This window comes from Accipiter gentilis, chromosome 30 (genome assembly GCF_929443795.1).
Source record: "Accipiter gentilis chromosome 30, bAccGen1.1, whole genome shotgun sequence".
Lineage (NCBI taxonomy): Eukaryota > Metazoa > Chordata > Aves > Accipitriformes > Accipitridae > Astur > Astur gentilis.
The window spans coordinates 16,540,328-16,557,146 of record NC_064909.1 but is presented as its reverse complement, the minus strand read 5'-3'; the positions used below and the strand labels follow the sequence as shown (position 1 = coordinate 16,557,146).

The following is a 16,819-nucleotide window of genomic DNA, read 5'->3' as shown; positions in this document are numbered from 1 at the left end:
CTAAATCTGGATGATTAGTATGGTTATATTTGCATGGTTGAAGGTAAATGCAATGAAAACTCTTACACGGCATGCGGGTTAGGGGAAAACCTGAGGAAATGACCCCCCAGTAGTTTTATTTCTCCTTGGCTCTGGTTATGAACAAATGCCTTCTGTGGGGGTAGCGATGGTCTGTTCTTCACCGGCGTGCTGCTCCTGCTAAATTGCTGCCGATTCATAATGTATGAGTGAACGGCTGTTATCCCTTGTTTGTCTTCTGTTGGTTTATACTGTCCTGAAAGACAAAATATTACAGAGATTTATAAAATTAACTGAATCAAAAAAAAAAAAAAAAAGCCATGAGGGCACATCTGGTTTCAATCAGCTCAGTGCCCTGGAAATCAGTTTACCCCAGCTGAGAGTCCAAGTGCTGCTGCTTCTGCCCCCAGGTGACCAGGTAGTCCCAAGTGTTTAGTGCAAAAACACGCAGCAGTGAAACAGGGGTCTGGTGAGCTCTTGAGGTGAGGAAAGAAGTAGAAATCAGGGCAGGCTGGGCTCCATTTACTAGAACTGGCTGAAAACAAAAGGCAAAAAAATGGCACTTTGAAGTGCCTGCATCTTGCTCCTGTTACTGGAGCAGAGGAAGAACACGGTGCTTCGTTCCCATTTGCAATTGAATACTTTGATCTGATCCCATTTTATTCTCTCCTCCCGCGTACTGCTTCATGGCTGTGGAGCCACGGATGGCAGGAAACTTCTCTTGCTTTGCCCCCTGAGAAGAGTGAGAATTTGGCCTTCTAGAATCTGAGACATAATGAAAACTGATTGCTTGGACACGCGGCTTTCTAAGGCGGTGGCTCAGCATCTCGGGGGTTAATGGGCCTCCCTCACTTTCAGCCCAGACTTTGCTATAAAGGCTTAGCTACAAGGGAAAGCTTATTCTCATTAAAGGTAAGAGCTGCGGATGAGGGTACAACAGCTCCTCCTGCTCCACATCTGTAGGCCCAGCTTTTCATACCTGGTTGGGGCAAGCAAAGAAGAAGGAGGTACAGCTATTATAGGACAACTCCCCTGCATGGACAACACCTCCCCAGGCTTATAAAACATCCCCTGTCCCTGGGATACCTGAAAACCTTCACAAAGACTTCCCCAAAGGAAAGGGCCAAAGGTACAGCGTTCCCTGTATGCACCTGACCCAAGAAACATTACATTTTCGGGGGGGGGGGGGGGGTGGGTTTAAGCTGCGCCTGATCCAGTAAAGCACCCAAGCGCGGTTGATGGAAATCACGGGAGGTGTGCCTTTTCTTTCAAAAGGACTATTAACGCGCTTATGGTTAATCACACGAATAAATCTCACCGTGGCTTAAAGCCAAAGCGAGCAATAAAAGTACCGATCCCCAGGCCTCCCGATGGGAATTGGCCAGGACCGGGGCCGATGTTCTCACCAAGTCGCTGGGAAGTAATCCGTGCCCTCAGCACATACACGCCTGGGGCTTTTTTGTTCGTTTTGGGGTTTTTTTTTCCACCTGCCCAAAAGGCTGTTATCTAGCTAGAACCTCGAAACTATCTGCCCATGCCAGCCGGGTTGGCAAGGGAGGTGTCCAGAGGACATGGGTGATCCGAGCTGCTTTTCCTCAGCGGTGGCTGCAGGAGCCCTGGAGGGTGGACGGAGGGGAGGGGGATCCCCCATCCTGTCCCTAGGTCTCCTTCAGGGGCTCGGGTTTATCAAGAATTAGATATTTAAAGGAGCGTGCTTTCCAAGGAGGGGAAAACCTTGGACCTCAAGCCCTGCCGAGCGTAGGAGGGCATTTAGTGAGACAACTCGATGTGCCTGGTGCAGGAGGGACTCAGCGGGGCGTGTGGGTTTTTCATTGGCTTTTATTTTGTACGGAAAAGACAAGGAAATCCATAGCAAGTATGTGTATGTCTGAGGGAGACAGGCAGGCTTGTTTCTGATGAAACATCCCAGGGAACTGAGCTATGGCCCCACCTCGCGTCCCACGTTTCAGCTGGACGCACCGGGAGATGAGGGCCAGGCTGTAAAAGTTAATTTTAAGAGACTTCATAATATGGATCGACACTGCCTGAAGCAGCTCCCTGCCTCCCTCCTTCTCCCAGAGCGGTCTCCCAGCCCCTGCACGTACCATCAGGCACCAACTTAGCAGGTTCAGCTTCAAAAAAAGTCTTTTAAAAGTCAGGCCTTTGTCTTGTTTTAGGGCAGAAATTAGCAAAGCCGGTAAGGACAAGCATGTGTGTCCCGCAGTACGCAGCAGGGAGAGGGGGCCAGGCCAGGGAAACACAGGGAGCCGTTTCCCCGGTGCTTTAGAGACTTGGTTGTCTTCTTACTCCTCTCCCCAGCTCCAAACTTTGTTGTCAGGAGACTTGGCAGGGATGAAAGGCTTGTGTGCACCAACTCTGCTCCATGGCTGCCCTCCTGTTAAGGCCGCAGAAGGTTGCCGGTAGCCCTTTGCAGCGAGCTCACCCGCACCCACCCGAATTTCCACGCGTCTGCAGGGGCTAGATCAGTTCCTTGTGATTCATTTTAATCTGGCATAAAGCAGCAGCTTGCTGAAGCCTGATGTAAAACACCCACATACGCTCCTATTATATAATACAAATCTAAGAAGATTAAATTATCCGGTCTGAGGAAACACACGCACGTATGTATGTACACATTTATGTACAGTCCGGGGGTTGGCAGAGCGGAGCTGAGGGCAAATCTTCCCTTCGGAAACACTGAACTTGCACTTGTTAGCGTTTAAACGCTGACGCAAATAACGTGTATATGCCCGTGCATAGACACGTATATGAGGTGCTGCAGCAGCTGTGTGCTCTGCATTTGGAGGTGCAGCACGGAAACTGCCAGAAAAGTTTGGAGTTGCGTGTTTGCTTATCCGCTTTGCCTGCAAAGCCTGAGCAGCGGCGCGGAGCAACAAGTGGAACAAACCCAGGCCCTGCACGAAACTTTACCTGCCAGCACACAGCAAGACACCGCTCACTGGGTGAGAAAAGAGAAGGGAGAGCAGTCCCCAAAACCACTGAGCATCTCTCGGCAGCCTTGGTGGGCCTGGCCCATGCCGTGCCCAGCGGGGACCTTCCTTGGGGCACAGCCCGTTCCTTAGGAAGCTGCTTGAGCACCAGCAGCGGATGGATGCGCACAGTCAGGACTTCAGCTGGGTTTGGGGGTGCCCAGGCCTTTCGCCCAAAGATGGGGTTTGCCTTCCAGCAGTTTCACGTCTGGAGGGGAAGGAAGGAAACCTCCTTCACCTACAGCTGCCCACTGTGTCCCGGGGCAGCAAACAGATTCGCCTCCTTCTCCTCCTGCGCCTTCCCGTTATTGATTCACATTGTTTTGCTAAATATAGCTCGCCCTCCTGAAGCTTCTCCCTCTGCTTTTACTCCAGCTAAAGGTGCTGGGCCCAGGAGGAGCTCAGAGGAGCGGCGCTGGGCGGCTGCTGCCACCGCTCCGGGCCACGAACGTGTACCGGAGCCCTCCCCCTCTGCCTTAGCCCCCCCCCCCCCAATCCCCACCACGAAGGGGGTTTCGCCTCCCGCAGGTTCAATCCAGCCCCGGGCGCGGGTGATGCCGGACCCGCCACCTCCTCCCGCTCAGCGAGACACGCGGCCCCGTCTCCGCCCCCGCCGCAAAGGCGGCGCGCGCCGAAGCCATTCATGAAAACGTCTACGTCAAACGAGGGGGGGGCGGGGCGAGGGCTCGGGCCCCGCCCCCCGGAGCCATTTAAGGAGTCGCGGCAGCGCCCGCCGGGCTCAGACCGGAGGAGGCGGCGGCGGCGGCGACGGGGTCGGGTAGTGCCGCGATCGGGCAGTTCCCGCAGCCTCCGCCGGTGCCGTTCGGTCGTTCTGCTCGTGGGGCAGCTCCGTGCGCTTGGGTGCCCCTCCCGCCACCCCCCCACCCCCCCCCCCCCCCCTTACCCCTGAGGGCGCGGGGCAGCCTCCGCCGGGACTTCATGTCTGTGCTGTGTCCCCTGCCCTGGTGAGTGGGTGCTTCACGCGTGGCGGGGATGGGGATGGGGAGGCTCTAACCCCAGCAGGCTGCCTGCTGTGGCCGTGGGAGGCTTGAAGCGGAGCTCGCCCCGTCCCCCCGCCGCGGCGGCGGTGTGTGCCCCGGGAGGAGGCGACGGAGCGGGGCGGCGTGAAGCCCCGGGACGTGATTTTTCCGAAAGCGGGGGGAGAAGAGGCTGGTGGCGGCGGGTGCGAGAGCCGAGCAATAATAGCGGGATGAGTCGCACTAGAGGAGCTGCGAACTGTGGGAATTCACTTTCTCGAGCTGGAAATGCCATTAAGGCTGTAAAAGCAGAGCTGGGATTGGCGCCGTGCGCTCCGCTGGTGTGGAAGTCCCTGAGGTTGTAAAATAAGTCAGCGGGAGCTAAAGCACACCAGCTGAAAAGAAAAGGGAAAAAAGCAACCCCAAACCCCCAGCGCTTGCACTTATTTACTCTGTTTTTTTACTTTCCCCCCTTAGGGGGCAGAGCTGGAGGAAGTGGAGTTGGAAGCGAACCGCTGCTGTTAAAGCCTCCCGGGGTGTTTTTGAGCAGTTCTCTTGGGGAGCAAAATCGGGGAGTTGCTCCCAGGGGCAGGGGATGTAGCGCCGGTTTACGAGGTACTGAGCTTTTTCCACCCCCTCCCGAGGGGGGGGCAGGAAGGAAGGGACCAGAAATAGCCTGCCGGCAGCCTCTTCTTGCTTGCTTTTCTTTCCCGATGCTACTCACATCTCGCCCGGCCCCCCGAGCCCCTCAGACCGTTTGAATGCTGTCTTTTGTTTCTAGCTCTGATTATCTGAGATCAGCTGAAATGACTGAAGTGATGATGAACACCCCAGCTATGGATGAGATTGGGCTAAGCCCCCGCAAGGATGGTCTGTCATATCAGGTAAGTGCTTCGCTGGCTGCTTGGGCAGTAATCCCCTGTGGAATTGCCTGGGCTGGACCGCAAACTCGGTCTAATGTACCTTTCCATAGCCTGACCTAATAGCAGGTCTTGCTGTAGTGAGAGCTAGTCAACAGACTGGAATGCTTGCTTGGCAGGAGCTGGTTGTCTAAAATATCACTCCGTATCAGGCTGGATTGGCAAAGGACTTGGCTGTTGCCGAAGTGATCGAGCCCCCGCTTGTTCAGCGTTCGTGGGGGCTCGGTGGGAGATGGGGAGATCCGTGAAAGACGGGTTTGCGCCGCTCAATGGGCTGAGAGGGCTCTTGAGATCTCTCTAACACGACATACAAATGATCTGCCTAGAGCAGGAGGGAGTTGGTTGTATGGCACTTACATTTTTTTGGATCTCTTTCTTTGTTTTCCTGACTGATGGGCCCATTCGAGAGGGTTAACGGTCTTCCATAAGATGCGGTGAGGCTGGAGACAGCCTAAACAAGCCTTGAAATGTCACTGGAGATAGGAGTACCTGAAGGCGTGAGCTGCATTCCTTCTGAAAGTTCTGAACAAAGTAATTAGCTATTAACCTCTAGATCAATGACTGGGGTGAAGAGGTGGTCTTAGAAACTAGCTTGAGCCTTAATCCTTTAGTCTCAATATCCCTTTCATTTCCTAGCTTATACTTAATCAAAGGGTAGGTTGTGCATCTTAGCCTACTAGATCCCTGTTTTCCTACTCTTCCAGGAGACTTGTTGATGAGATTTGACACAGGTGCTGAGTGCACGTGGATGACTTGCATCTGGTGGCTCTTACCGGCAGATCCCGATGCAGGGTTGTTCCTTCACAGATGTTACACAACCTGCACAGAGGCAGTTGCTCTAAGTGTGCATTCAAATGAGGTGTGCTGTTGTATGATAGCATATTTACGTCTGAAAAATGAGCTACAAGGCAGTAACAGTGCACTGAAGCATGAAATGAACTTTGGGCCATGGCTGAGGCCTCCAGTAGAAGCCAAAGCTGCGGGGAGGGAAGGGGGATGCATTGCTTTTTTTGGTCAGAATTCTGGATCTGGATAGTGCAAGTTGGTTGGTTTATTGCCTGTGTGTGGAAATAGCTGTGCTTCAGTGCTTGAGTTAGTGGAAAGCATATGGCCCCTCTTTCCTATAGAGGGAATGTACAGCAATGAGAGTGGTGGTTAAACCTGAAGCAATCAAACGAGCCTGCCTGGGACCTTCAGTTGTCTTTATGGGTCACCACATGAAGAGGCTTAACCCAGTCAGGTCAAAAGCCTCTATTTACCTATCTAAATTTTCCAGTGAGAGGCAGAACCTATGTGCCCTGCTTGTTCTAACGATTGCTTCAGTGAGGTTTTTCCCCAAGTGCTGATGACCTTGCTAAGTCTGCTTGGGCCAACTGGGGAACAGGCCTGTTCAGTTTGGAGTGGAGCAGCCGAACCTGAAGGTGTGAGTCATAAATGGTGACGACTCATGTCTATGCAGGGCTTTTGCATCCTGGATCTGTTCTCTGTAGTGGTCTCGTCATAGACTTTTTTTCAAATGCCTGCAAGGGCTGGGAACTGCCTGCCAGTACTTCACCTTGATGTAAGCCAAACTGATGGCAGCAAGGGCTGAGGTGTTGAAATGGAAGATCCTGATGGGGCACGTGCAGCGTGTGGGCTGTATGCGAGATCTGCCTCTAAATCAGGTTAGTGTAAAGAGGATTGGGGAACAGGCTTCTTCAGCCTTCCTCCCCTGGCTGCTAGGCTGAGAGTGTCACAGTGTAAAATTGAGGTAAGTTGAAAGCATCCTTAAAGGGTTGAAAACTCGAGTTAGACTATCAAGGACAAACCTGATGCAAATTGCACCCTGAACTCTCTGTTCTGCCTCAGACTTTGGCACTTTGTGCTTCATCTCGCTGATGGAGAGAGTTTGGTACATGGAAAATTGTATGCTGGTCTGAGGGCTGGAGTGCAATAACTTAAAACCAGACAGGGCTAATGGAGCATGACTGCTCCTACACTGAGACTTGTTGTTCTAAGCTGCAACATCTTCCTCCACTCATCTGCAGAGTTGGGCACTCACGATGTGAGTGTAACAGCCCTTGGCTGGCTAGGAGAGGCAAAAAAAAAAAGTGGAGCCAGAACTGGGAGAGGCAAGCTTCTAGTTTCAAAAGTTTCTCTTATTCTAGTAGTAGAACTTGGATTTATTTTACTGCAGAGGTGACCTCAAACTAAGGTTCAAAATGTCCCCCTTCAGATGGTGTAGAGCAGGGACTGCCTGGGGAGTTGGTCCATAGGATGTGAGCTGTGAGCCTGGGGACTGCTTCTGCCACCATATGCAGACATGAAGCTCTCCGCACCAAAGGAGATGGTACAGCAGCTTTGCTGGAACTGTAAAGCACATCAGTATCTGCTGCAGACAGTCTTGTCTGACCAACAGTACTGTTTCAAAGTATTTTTGCCTTTACTTGGAATTAAACTGAGGAAACATACTCTGAGTATAGACTTCAGTGATCTGATTCCTCTGTACGGTGGAGCTCACCGAACTTCAGGGCTCCTGTCTGTCTTGTTCCTTAAGGAGGGAACTTTACTTCTTGACTTTTCCCCTCTGCCTCCTCTGCTGCCTTGCCTGTGCTCATGCTCTGCGGTGTCTCTGTCTAGACATCAGCTGAAGGTGTGCACCCCCAGATGAAGCTTCCTGGCCTTTGGTGGGCTGGCCATCGCTGCTCTTTAAGCAATGATGTGAAAACTCGGACTGCAGAAGTTGTATTGCTGATAACCGAGTTGCCTGGGCAGGCTTAGTAACAGTTTCACTTGCAAAAATGTGCTTTCTGAGCATAGAAATGCCTTTTTCCAGTTAATATGCAAAATGCTTGTAAGCTAATGTGCTAATTTCAAAACTTTTCTATGTAAAACACCTTTTATTACTGTATTTGCAACATAAAGCTGCTCTCTGAGCCCCCTGAAGATGGTTCAGCCAACAGATTTGGAGGGCCTGAGCAGAAGTGAATGGTGAAATCGGGGCATGAGTCTCAGAACAGGGTGGCATAGACAAAACAGAAGATGCAGCTGAAGAGATGATGTCATGCTGGGTCTTGTGCCTGCAGTGAAGAGCTATTTCTGGATCTTTAATAGATGTCCCATAATTCCCATGGGACTTACTAAACAAAAAACTCGTTGAAATGCAGCTGATGGCTCAAGATGCCCCTGCTACAAACAGATGTGCCTACGGAGGGCTTCATGTGCTTCCCGCCTGGCAATCTCCGGTGAGCCGGGCCTTTTTCACTGCCGGTTGGAGCTAATGTACTGTTTGCTGTTTTCCAGCCCCTACATATACCTGTTCTCTGAAAAGCCTCAGCAGCCCTCTGCCAGCTTGTCCTCTGATGCCATCTCACAGCAGCACAAACGATGCCACTGACACCGAGGCTGAATTAATCATTTCGTGGAGCTGTTGTCAAAACAGTGCCTTGACCTGAATCCTCCCTTGCTTCTTGGAAGTGGAGCGGGGTCTGAGCACAACTGAAAACACTTTGATGCCCAAAAGTGTTTATTTTGAGCAAATGCTGTGTCCTGAGTTGAGTGTGCTACTTTGCTGCAGACCGGCTGTCTGGCCAGCTCGCGGGTCCTGTGGGACCTTAGGCTCCCTTTTAGGAGACTGGCCTGCGGAGGCTGAGCTTGCCTCATGCCATCAGCTGGGGTTTGGTTGTCATGGGGAGCTTGAGCTCTTTAAGTCATGATCGCATCATGCTGGGATCTGTCTAGGTTAATCACAGCCGCAGCTGGCTGTGAATCATGTCAGACTGACTGAATCTAGGTAAATAGGCTTAACGCTCCATCCAGCGTCTATGGCGAAAGCTTGGGTCGTCTGTCTTGTTGGGGAAATCATTTTTGGTGAATGGAAGGCCTCTTCACCAGCACCAGCGAAGCACTGGTTTCCCCACGGGGCTGTGGTGCTTGGTGCTGAGGGGTGGGAGCTGCATCGGCTGCATCCCCCCAACTAAACTGGGGGACCAGCACGTTACTGACCCAGGGCCTGGTGGCAAAGGGTGGAAATGGAGCTTCCTCCGTAATTGTCTTGTTTGCTTGTAAGGTGCTTCGTGTTTGTGCAGCCTTGATTTGTGCAGGGGAAATTCTGTATTAGAGCTGGTGCTTGCTGCTGCAGAAGGGCTTGAGGCTGGGCTGCAAAATGGTGGTGATAGCAAGTGGGCAACTTGTTCACAAAGTGCATCTGATGCACGGTTACTAGACAAGATTAGTAGGCTGAGTCAATGTGTATTCCAGAGTCTGGGACCTTAAGGGAAAGCAGAAGTAGGATACGGGATAAACGGAGCCAAAACTAATCGTGTTCGCTGCTATGCTATGCAAAAAAGCGTTCCACTGAAATGCAAACTGGAGACAGCAGCTAATCAGAACATCTCAGTGCATGTTTTTTTCTTCCCTACTTGATGCCTTGTTACTCTGACAGAAAATTGTTATGATGCATGAAGTTTCCCTGCCACTGTCCCCCAAGATAGGGCAATCTGTCTGTGACTGAGAAGTTGTCATAGTTCATAAACGCGAGTCACAGGCTGCTGTGTGCGTACTAGATGGAGCTCAGTTTCAAGTCATGACTACTGTGCAAGTAAATGTCTGTATTAGCACTGTTTCTTACAGCTGGAAAATTCCTCCAAAGAGGACACTGAGATGATTTAAGTATTTCCTGAAGTGAGCTTGCCATGCTTCTCAATGGCAGTAAAGTTTTAATTTAGGAACTTAAATGCTGCTTTGGGATTTGGAATATTGGCTTGAATACTGCTGAAGAGGCACAAAGCTTAGCTCTTTAGTACTGGGAGGATGAGTGATATGGGTACATTGGGGTGTATGCTGTACCTGAAGTGGTATGCGTCTCAGTACAGACTTTTCAGTCTTGTGTAGTATTACCACAATCAAGCAAAGCTTTCCACCAAAACAGTAACTTAATTGGGAAAGATCTCACTGCCTTAGTCTCCCTGGAGTATAATTGAAATAATTTTCAGCCTCATGGGAGGGGAGACGGGCATTTTAACCGTGGGTGTTGGTATGGAGTACACATGTGGAAGTTGTTTTGAATTTACAAGTGTCACTTGGATTATGGTAGTGCTGAGCTAATCCTCTTAATTGACTGACATCTCTCCTGCTTTTGGTGTTTCTCCATCCCTGCGAATGCTGAGAGAGGGTATGAGTCTCCCCAGGGCAATGAAAACTTTCCATTTTTGTTGCCAAGACTTCATTCAAGGATAGTAGTGCTAGATCATCTGAAAAAGAGGCAAACATGATCTTTCTAAAATTATTTCAAGCTTTCATTTCAAGTTCTGCTTTTCACTGCCCCTTCCAGCTGCAAGGCAAGAGTTTGGTTGATGTGTATGTGATCTGGATCAGTCCACGGGGCGAGCAGTTCCCGAGACATAATCTGGAGAGGCCTGTGAAAACCAGTCTTGCTGCGAGTGAGCAGCTGTGTTGAGTAGTGTAAGAAGCAATGTACGTGTCCTCTGTGGGCTCTGAAGGTTTTGGATGTGTCTCCATGGGCCAGGAGTTGGGGCTCAGCTACAGAAGGGGGGTGCTCTGCAGAAGCAGTCGTGGCCCCTTGTGCTGTATTGTGCAAGTGAGGGGGAGGAAGGTACCTCTGAACCGCTGCTAAATTTGCTTTTAGGTAGCCTTCCCAACCAGTTGGTGGTTGTCACTTGTCTCCCACTGAGTGACCAGATCAGGCAGAAGTAGGTGTCTGCTTCAGCTGTGTGCAAGGTGGCTCCCTCTGATAAATGGGGGGGAGAAGTTAACCTGTTGCTGCTGTGCTCTTTGAGTGGTGGGGAGATGCAAAGTCTTCGTCCCACATGCCTGAGCTGGGTAATGTGAGCAGAAAGGCTTGTAGGCAGGTCTTGCTGGGCAAGCTGTCCTGGCTGCTGTGCCAAAGGGTGCAGAGCTCACAGGTCAGAGCTGAGCTGCTGCATTCCCAGTGGGGACCTTGCTGCAAGTTTTAGAGTGTGGGTTTTTTTCTTCCCATTGTCTAAATCTGGAGTGGGACCAGATTAGGCATATGGGACCAAAAAATGCAGCATGGCACTACTGGTGTGGGATAGCAGAAAGCTGGTGCTTGCTTATCTTTTTTATAAAGTGTCTGGCAATGCAGTTTATTTTGGAGTAAGCAGGGAGGCTGGTTGGGGTAGCTTTTCCACCCAGCTTCCCCAGATGTGCAAACAGTCTTAATCTGAAACCTTTTTTCCTTCGGTCCCAGTGCTTGGCCTGCTGTGTTGCCCTGCTTGTCACATGCGAGGAAATCTGCCTTTGTATACTTTTTTCCATTGACTGTCCACACCCCTTGAAAGTGCAGTTGCAACATCTCACTTCATGCTGCCTCGATGATTAAAAAGCATGACTTAGTGGAAAAAATCCTGACCTTCTTGGGTTCGGCCTGTCCTGCAGCTGTTTGAGATAAGATTGTGCTCGGGGGTTTTTTATTAAAAAAGCTGCACACCACATTTTGGGGATATTTGTTTGTAAGGAAATGACTACTACTTAGTTTCTGGAAAAAAAATCTGGCAGGCTATTTTCAAAGAAATTGCTCCAATTTGACCTAATGTGCTTAAAATGATAGCAGCCAAAGGTTAGTTTAATTATTATACTGCTATTTTTCTTGCACAGGAGGCTATTTTCATGACATTATCAGCTTATGTAACCTCCTGAACTACACTTCTTTTTCCATTGCAACCTTCTAAACCATGTAGTGTCAAGGGTATTTTTTTCCTATCCTGAGTTTAGATAACGAGTTGATGCTTAAGAGCCATGGACTGTACTTCCAGTAATGCACCACGTGTCTGAAACTGCCTTTGTTTGGCCGAGCAGAAGCCACAAAGCTCCAAGAACCAGTTACTGTCTCACTTGCACCAGCCCTGACTAATAGCAAGTAGCTCATACTGCAGTGCCCATGTTAACGTGGCCGCGTTCAAAGACCTCGCTTGCTCTTGTGCACCCGAAAAGCATATGGATGGTGGGTGCTGTAGTGGGAGCTGGGCTCCTGCACCACTGTCCCCAGGACGAGCTGGATGTGTGCGAACAGCCCCCGTGATGTGCGTTACCTTCAGTTACCGTGCCTGACTTTGCATTAAGTAGCAACCTGATGGTTTTCTCGGGTTAGTAACCTGGTTGCCACAAAGCTTTGGATGCGAGGGAGAAATGTGGCTGAACAGTAGAAGACTAAATATTGACAAGGAGGGAGTGGTGTAGTTAATAGTTGCTAGGCTGAAGAATGAGTCGATAGGATGTTGTTCCCCTTTGGGGTTTGGGCCAGGGTGTCCCAAGGTGGTGGGTACCTGCATGATTGGCATGAGAAGAGTGATGCTTCATGGTTAATGCTCAGGGCTCCTGGATGGGGAACCCGCTTTCGTAACTGGAACCATGAAACGGATCAGATCTTGCGCTTAAACTGAGGCACCCGTGAGCAGTGTGCGTGCCTGAGGCTGGCAGTGCTGTTCCCTGCAAGGATGCTCTCACAGCTCGCTTGAATGCAGCTGGTGTTCAAAGAAAAGTACGGTGCCTGACTCCTCACCCCACCTCCAACCTTGAGGGGAAAATGCATTTTGTCATTATCTTCTTTGGGGTGTTCAAATGCAACTGCAAGGTGAAATGTGCACTCTGATAAAATTGTTTGAAATAAACAGGTGGTAATTGTTTAATCTTCTGCTTATGAACCAGGAATCCAATATGGCAACTGATTCTTGTCACCCAGCAGTTCTTTTTCTGGATGAGCTGAGGTTTGAAGCTGGTCCCCTAGTAGGGCATCCCTATAAGTAACAGCAACCTTTTCTGTTTGCATTGCAATTTAGTCATGCAAAGCTCCTGCTCAGTGGTGGTTTTTCCTGTACCTGTGTCTTTGCCTCAGTTCCTAGTAGGATCAAAGCGTGCATCCCAGTGGCCCTGATGCTGCTGCAGTGCACGAGCGTGTGCATCCACGTGGCAAGCTATGGGTGGGAGGGAAGGGGTAAGGTACTGCTCTGTGCACCTCGGGGGGCTGGAGAGAAGGGGGTCCTCATATACCTTGCACGAGGAATGTGGTGCATAATTGCTGGCTGTGCCGCAGGTACCTCTGGCCTGAAGAAATACGGCCCAGTCTCCAACCCTTATTCTGTAAAACGAGCGTCTTCCTGCTGAGTCTCACTGCTGATGTATGGTAGCTGTAGCATGCAGAACGCTGCCGAAATTATCCCTCAAAATGCAGCTGACCTTCTCTTTCAGTCTGGTGCTGTGGACCTGGAACGCTACCAGATGCAGACCCTTGCTGCGAGGGTCCGGAGTGCTGTAGCACTGGGTGGCCGAGTGCCTCGTCTCCCTTCTAGCAGCACAGCCCGGAGCACAGCCCTGTTCTCGTGCGCAGCTTGACCAGCAGCAGGAAATGAGATCTCAGATTCTCTGATCGAGATAGCTCAGCGTGCAAACACAGGAGCATCAGTGCAAAAGCGGTGTTGGGTGGGGAGCGAGGCGTTTGGATAAATACCCAAAAGGGCAGATGCCTGTTTGCTGAGCGCTATCCAAGCAAGCGTGTGCTTTGGAAGCCCCTTGGGCAGTGCTCATTTCCAATACTCGGAGGTTAGAGAAGCTTATTTACAAGTTCAGGAGTCTTCCCGTCACTCAGTGGTTTACTCTGTGTCCAGACCAGTCTGCCCTGAAGACCTGAGTGTCTTGAGTTGGGTTTTGGCTAAGACTGTGTGAACGCAACCCCTCTCACAGACTTGTTTCTTGGTTCTTTCAGATCTTCCCAGATCCCTCGGACTTCGACCGTTACTGTAAGCTGAAGGACCGCCTGCCCTCAATCGTGGTAGAGCCGACGGAGGGCGATGTGGAGAGTGGTGAGCTGAGATGGCCACCCGAAGAGTTCCTCGTGCAGGAGGAGGAGGAGGAAGAGGAGGAAGAAAACTGTGAAGATGTAAAGAAGGACAACAAGGAGCAATAAATGGCATCTGAGGAAAGGCAAGGGACTGCACCCTTCTGAAGGAAGAGCCACAATTCTTTTGAAAGTCTTTTTAAAAAAAAAAAGACAAGTTCAATTTTGCACCTGCGAGATCTTAGTTTTCTTGTATTCTCTGTATCGAGAACTGAAGCCCTCGGTGTCACCAGACCTCCTGAGGAAGGAAGGAAGTAACGCAGAGAAATGTTTGCTGTTCTCGAGATCATTATCTGTATTTTTCCGAGGCGGAGGCAGCAGTGAAATTCCAAGCACATGGCAGAGGGTGACCACGCGAGGACCGCTGGAGGGGGGAGCTCGGGGAGGGGGAGGAAAGTCGGAGGCAGCAGCTTTTGGCCGGGAGCTGCCTCCAGCTAAAAGTGTGAGAACAGAGCTGTAATCTCTCAGATTTGCCTTTCTTACAGCTTCCATTTTGTGTGTTGGGGGGTGGAAGGGTGTCCGTAGCAAAGCATGGCAGATGCTCTACTGACGAGGGGTCTGTAGCTCTCCCCGGTTCGGCACCTCCTAGGGTAACGTGAGTGTCCATAGGAGTAGTTGGGTTTCTTGCTCTCACTGTTGAGCCTGTTTTCCAGCCATTTTTCCCAAAGCTGTTTTCTCCCCCTCTGTTTGCCTTTAGATTCTTCAATGCTGAACAGCTGTATTTGCAGGATAATGTTAGGCTGCTGCTTGTCATCTCTACTGCGAGGCCCTAGTTTATCTTGCAGGCGGTTAGCGTGAGGTAATGCGCATCGGATGTAGAGACGCTTCTGTCTGCAGCAAGAGCTTATGTAGGTTTGAACACCTCGGATTTTTCTCTTCTATTTGCCGAGGCTGTTGTGGTCAGTCTTGTATCGTACAGCGCCCAAAGCCAGAGGGTGGAGGTGACGCCTCCTTACCTTGGTGTCCTTGAGGCTGTAGGGTTTCATGTCTCCAACTTGCTGGTCAATGGGCTTGAGAGGGCTGGGATGGGGCATCTCCTCCAGCTTTGCACTGCAAGGCCTCCTCAGTGGAGGACAGACTGGTAGGGGTGTGCGTGGTGGGGAGTGCTGCCAGACCTGGAGGTAATCCAAAGATGAAACACCAGATCTCGTGTGGATCACTGGTGGGAAGGGGGGGGTTTGCGGGAGGGGTCTGTTGGGAGAGGATTAGCCTGGATGTCCTGAGACAAGAGGTTTTTCTGCTTCGCAGCCAGGGCAAAGCATTCATGGGTGTTTAATGAAGTGCAGGCTGGCTTGCAAAGTCTGTGGTTGGTGTCCTCTTCACCATCTCCTGCTTCAAGGAGAAGTCATCTGTCTCTGTTTGGGGAGGAGGCCAGTCTGCTGCCAGACAGGGTAACCTGCTGCTTTCCTGGAAAGTGATGATCTCGCAGCTTTGGGAACCAGCTCGGGAGCCAGTCGGTCTTGGGATAGCATGAGAACAGTTACCACCTAAACCAAATCTGGGTTCATGGAAGAGAAAAAGAAATGTCAAGGCCTTAACCAAACTTTCATAATAATCCCAATGCCACCCCCCTTTGCTTATAACTGGTTCCATTTTTAAAATCTATTTGGACATGTGTGTATTTGTATTTTTAATACCTCATGAGTAGTTAAACGCTGGTGGGGGTTGGGAACTGCTTTTAACATATTGGCAGGATTGTTTTAGTCTTGTCTTGCTTGTGTTTAAACATAATGGCAATAATTTATCAGCTCTGCATAACTGTTTCAGACAGACAGGAGTTTGGAGATGAGTTAGCACAAAGCAGGAGAAATTCAGTGTTCTTACACTGCAGCTGGTCTCTGGTCCAGCAATGCAGACCCAGTTTTACACGCTCCCTGCCCATCTTGATAGACGGTTGATTGCCAAATGGTCATGATGTGGTGATATCATTTTCTCTAGCGATGGATTCAGCTGTTGTATCTGTAATGCTTGTTCTAGTCTTGCTGTCTTACTGGAATGAGCTTGTACACCTGCATACCAGCCAGTTGTCTTACTTCTAAGTGTTACTCTCTATTGGTCTCTACTGTCTGTACCACCAAGTCAAAGCTGTATATCAAAGATATTACCATGTGGGCAGCAATGAGATGGCAATCCTTGGACTCCAGACCTGCTGTCTGCCCTAAAGACTTGCATATTTCTGTCTGCATCCTTTTTTTGGAAGTATTGTGTATATTTCTATTTGTTGTTGAACGTATCTAAAGAACAAAGCACTCCAGTAAAACTCCTCCTGTTGTATGATATACATTCTATATTTCTGTAATTCTTTTTTGAGCCTCAGGGAGAAGCTAGCATTTTTTTCAAACTACATTTTTGTCACTGTGACAGTTGTAAATAAAGTTTGAAAATGCTTTCCAAACATAATGGCTTTGTTCTTACTGCCCAAATGGGTTGGGATGGTCAACCTTCTGGATAATGGCCGGTCCTTGTGTTTCAGTTCTGAGGTGTGCTGACTTGCAAAGCTAATGCAAATATCTGAAGAGACTCATGTCTATCAGTTGAGGTTGTTCTGTGAACCTGGAGACACTTGGCTCATGCATGTGGCTGACCATGGAGCATGCCCTATGGGATTGTAAGCCTAAATCAACTTATTTGCCTTCCATCTTCCTACAGTTTCTTACTGCTGTGTGAAAGGCTGCAGCAAAGTGGTGCTCCAGCTTACTTGGTCCTGAAAAATCTGTATTTATATCTATAATTATCTGTAAACTATGTCTAACCCCTTACCTAACCTTACAGAGCATGAAGTCATGGAGAGCGGAGGCTGTTCATAGCTGCTGTCAGTACGAATGCAGTACCTGTGCACGTTCCCTGTGTGTGCTCTTACCCTGTGCTGAGCAACAAGCATGAAGGTACGCCTTGCCATGCTGTGTGCTCTTAGGGTCTCAGCTGAGCTGCCTGTCTGCTTTGGCCATTTTGGGTCCAGAGGCTGACTTTTCTTGAGTAGTTGGTCGTACCCTGCCACGCACCAGTGGCTGTGTGCTGCAGCTCCCTGTGCTGCCAGAGGAAGACCTTGAGGAAATGGTGTTT

The 16,819-nt window shown here is 50.1% G+C and overlaps 1 protein-coding gene across 1 annotated transcript; it reads left to right on the top strand.

Moving 5' to 3' along the window:
* The first annotated feature begins 3,763 nt into the window (after window positions 1–3,763).
* On the top strand, window positions 3,764–16,156 carry LBH (LBH regulator of WNT signaling pathway). The gene is made up of 3 exons (XM_049833808.1): window positions 3,764–3,973; window positions 4,767–4,869; window positions 13,625–16,156. The coding sequence occupies exons 1-3, from the start codon at window positions 3,948–3,950 to the stop codon at window positions 13,823–13,825; spliced, it is 330 nt and encodes a 109-aa protein (XP_049689765.1). The 5' UTR covers window positions 3,764–3,947; the 3' UTR covers window positions 13,826–16,156.
* The last annotated feature ends 663 nt before the right edge of the window (window positions 16,157–16,819 follow it).

Bases quoted from the DNA above. Each gene is read 5' to 3' on its own strand.
- LBH (XM_049833808.1), top strand. From the start codon at position 3,948: ATGTCTGTGCTGTGTCCCCTGCCCTG. The intron at 3,974-4,766 runs GTGAGTGGGTGC...TTTTGTTTCTAG, and splicing joins GTGCTGTGTCCCCTGCCCTG to CTCTGATTATCTGAGATCAG. The intron at 4,870-13,624 runs GTAAGTGCTTCG...TGGTTCTTTCAG, and splicing joins AGGATGGTCTGTCATATCAG to ATCTTCCCAGATCCCTCGGA.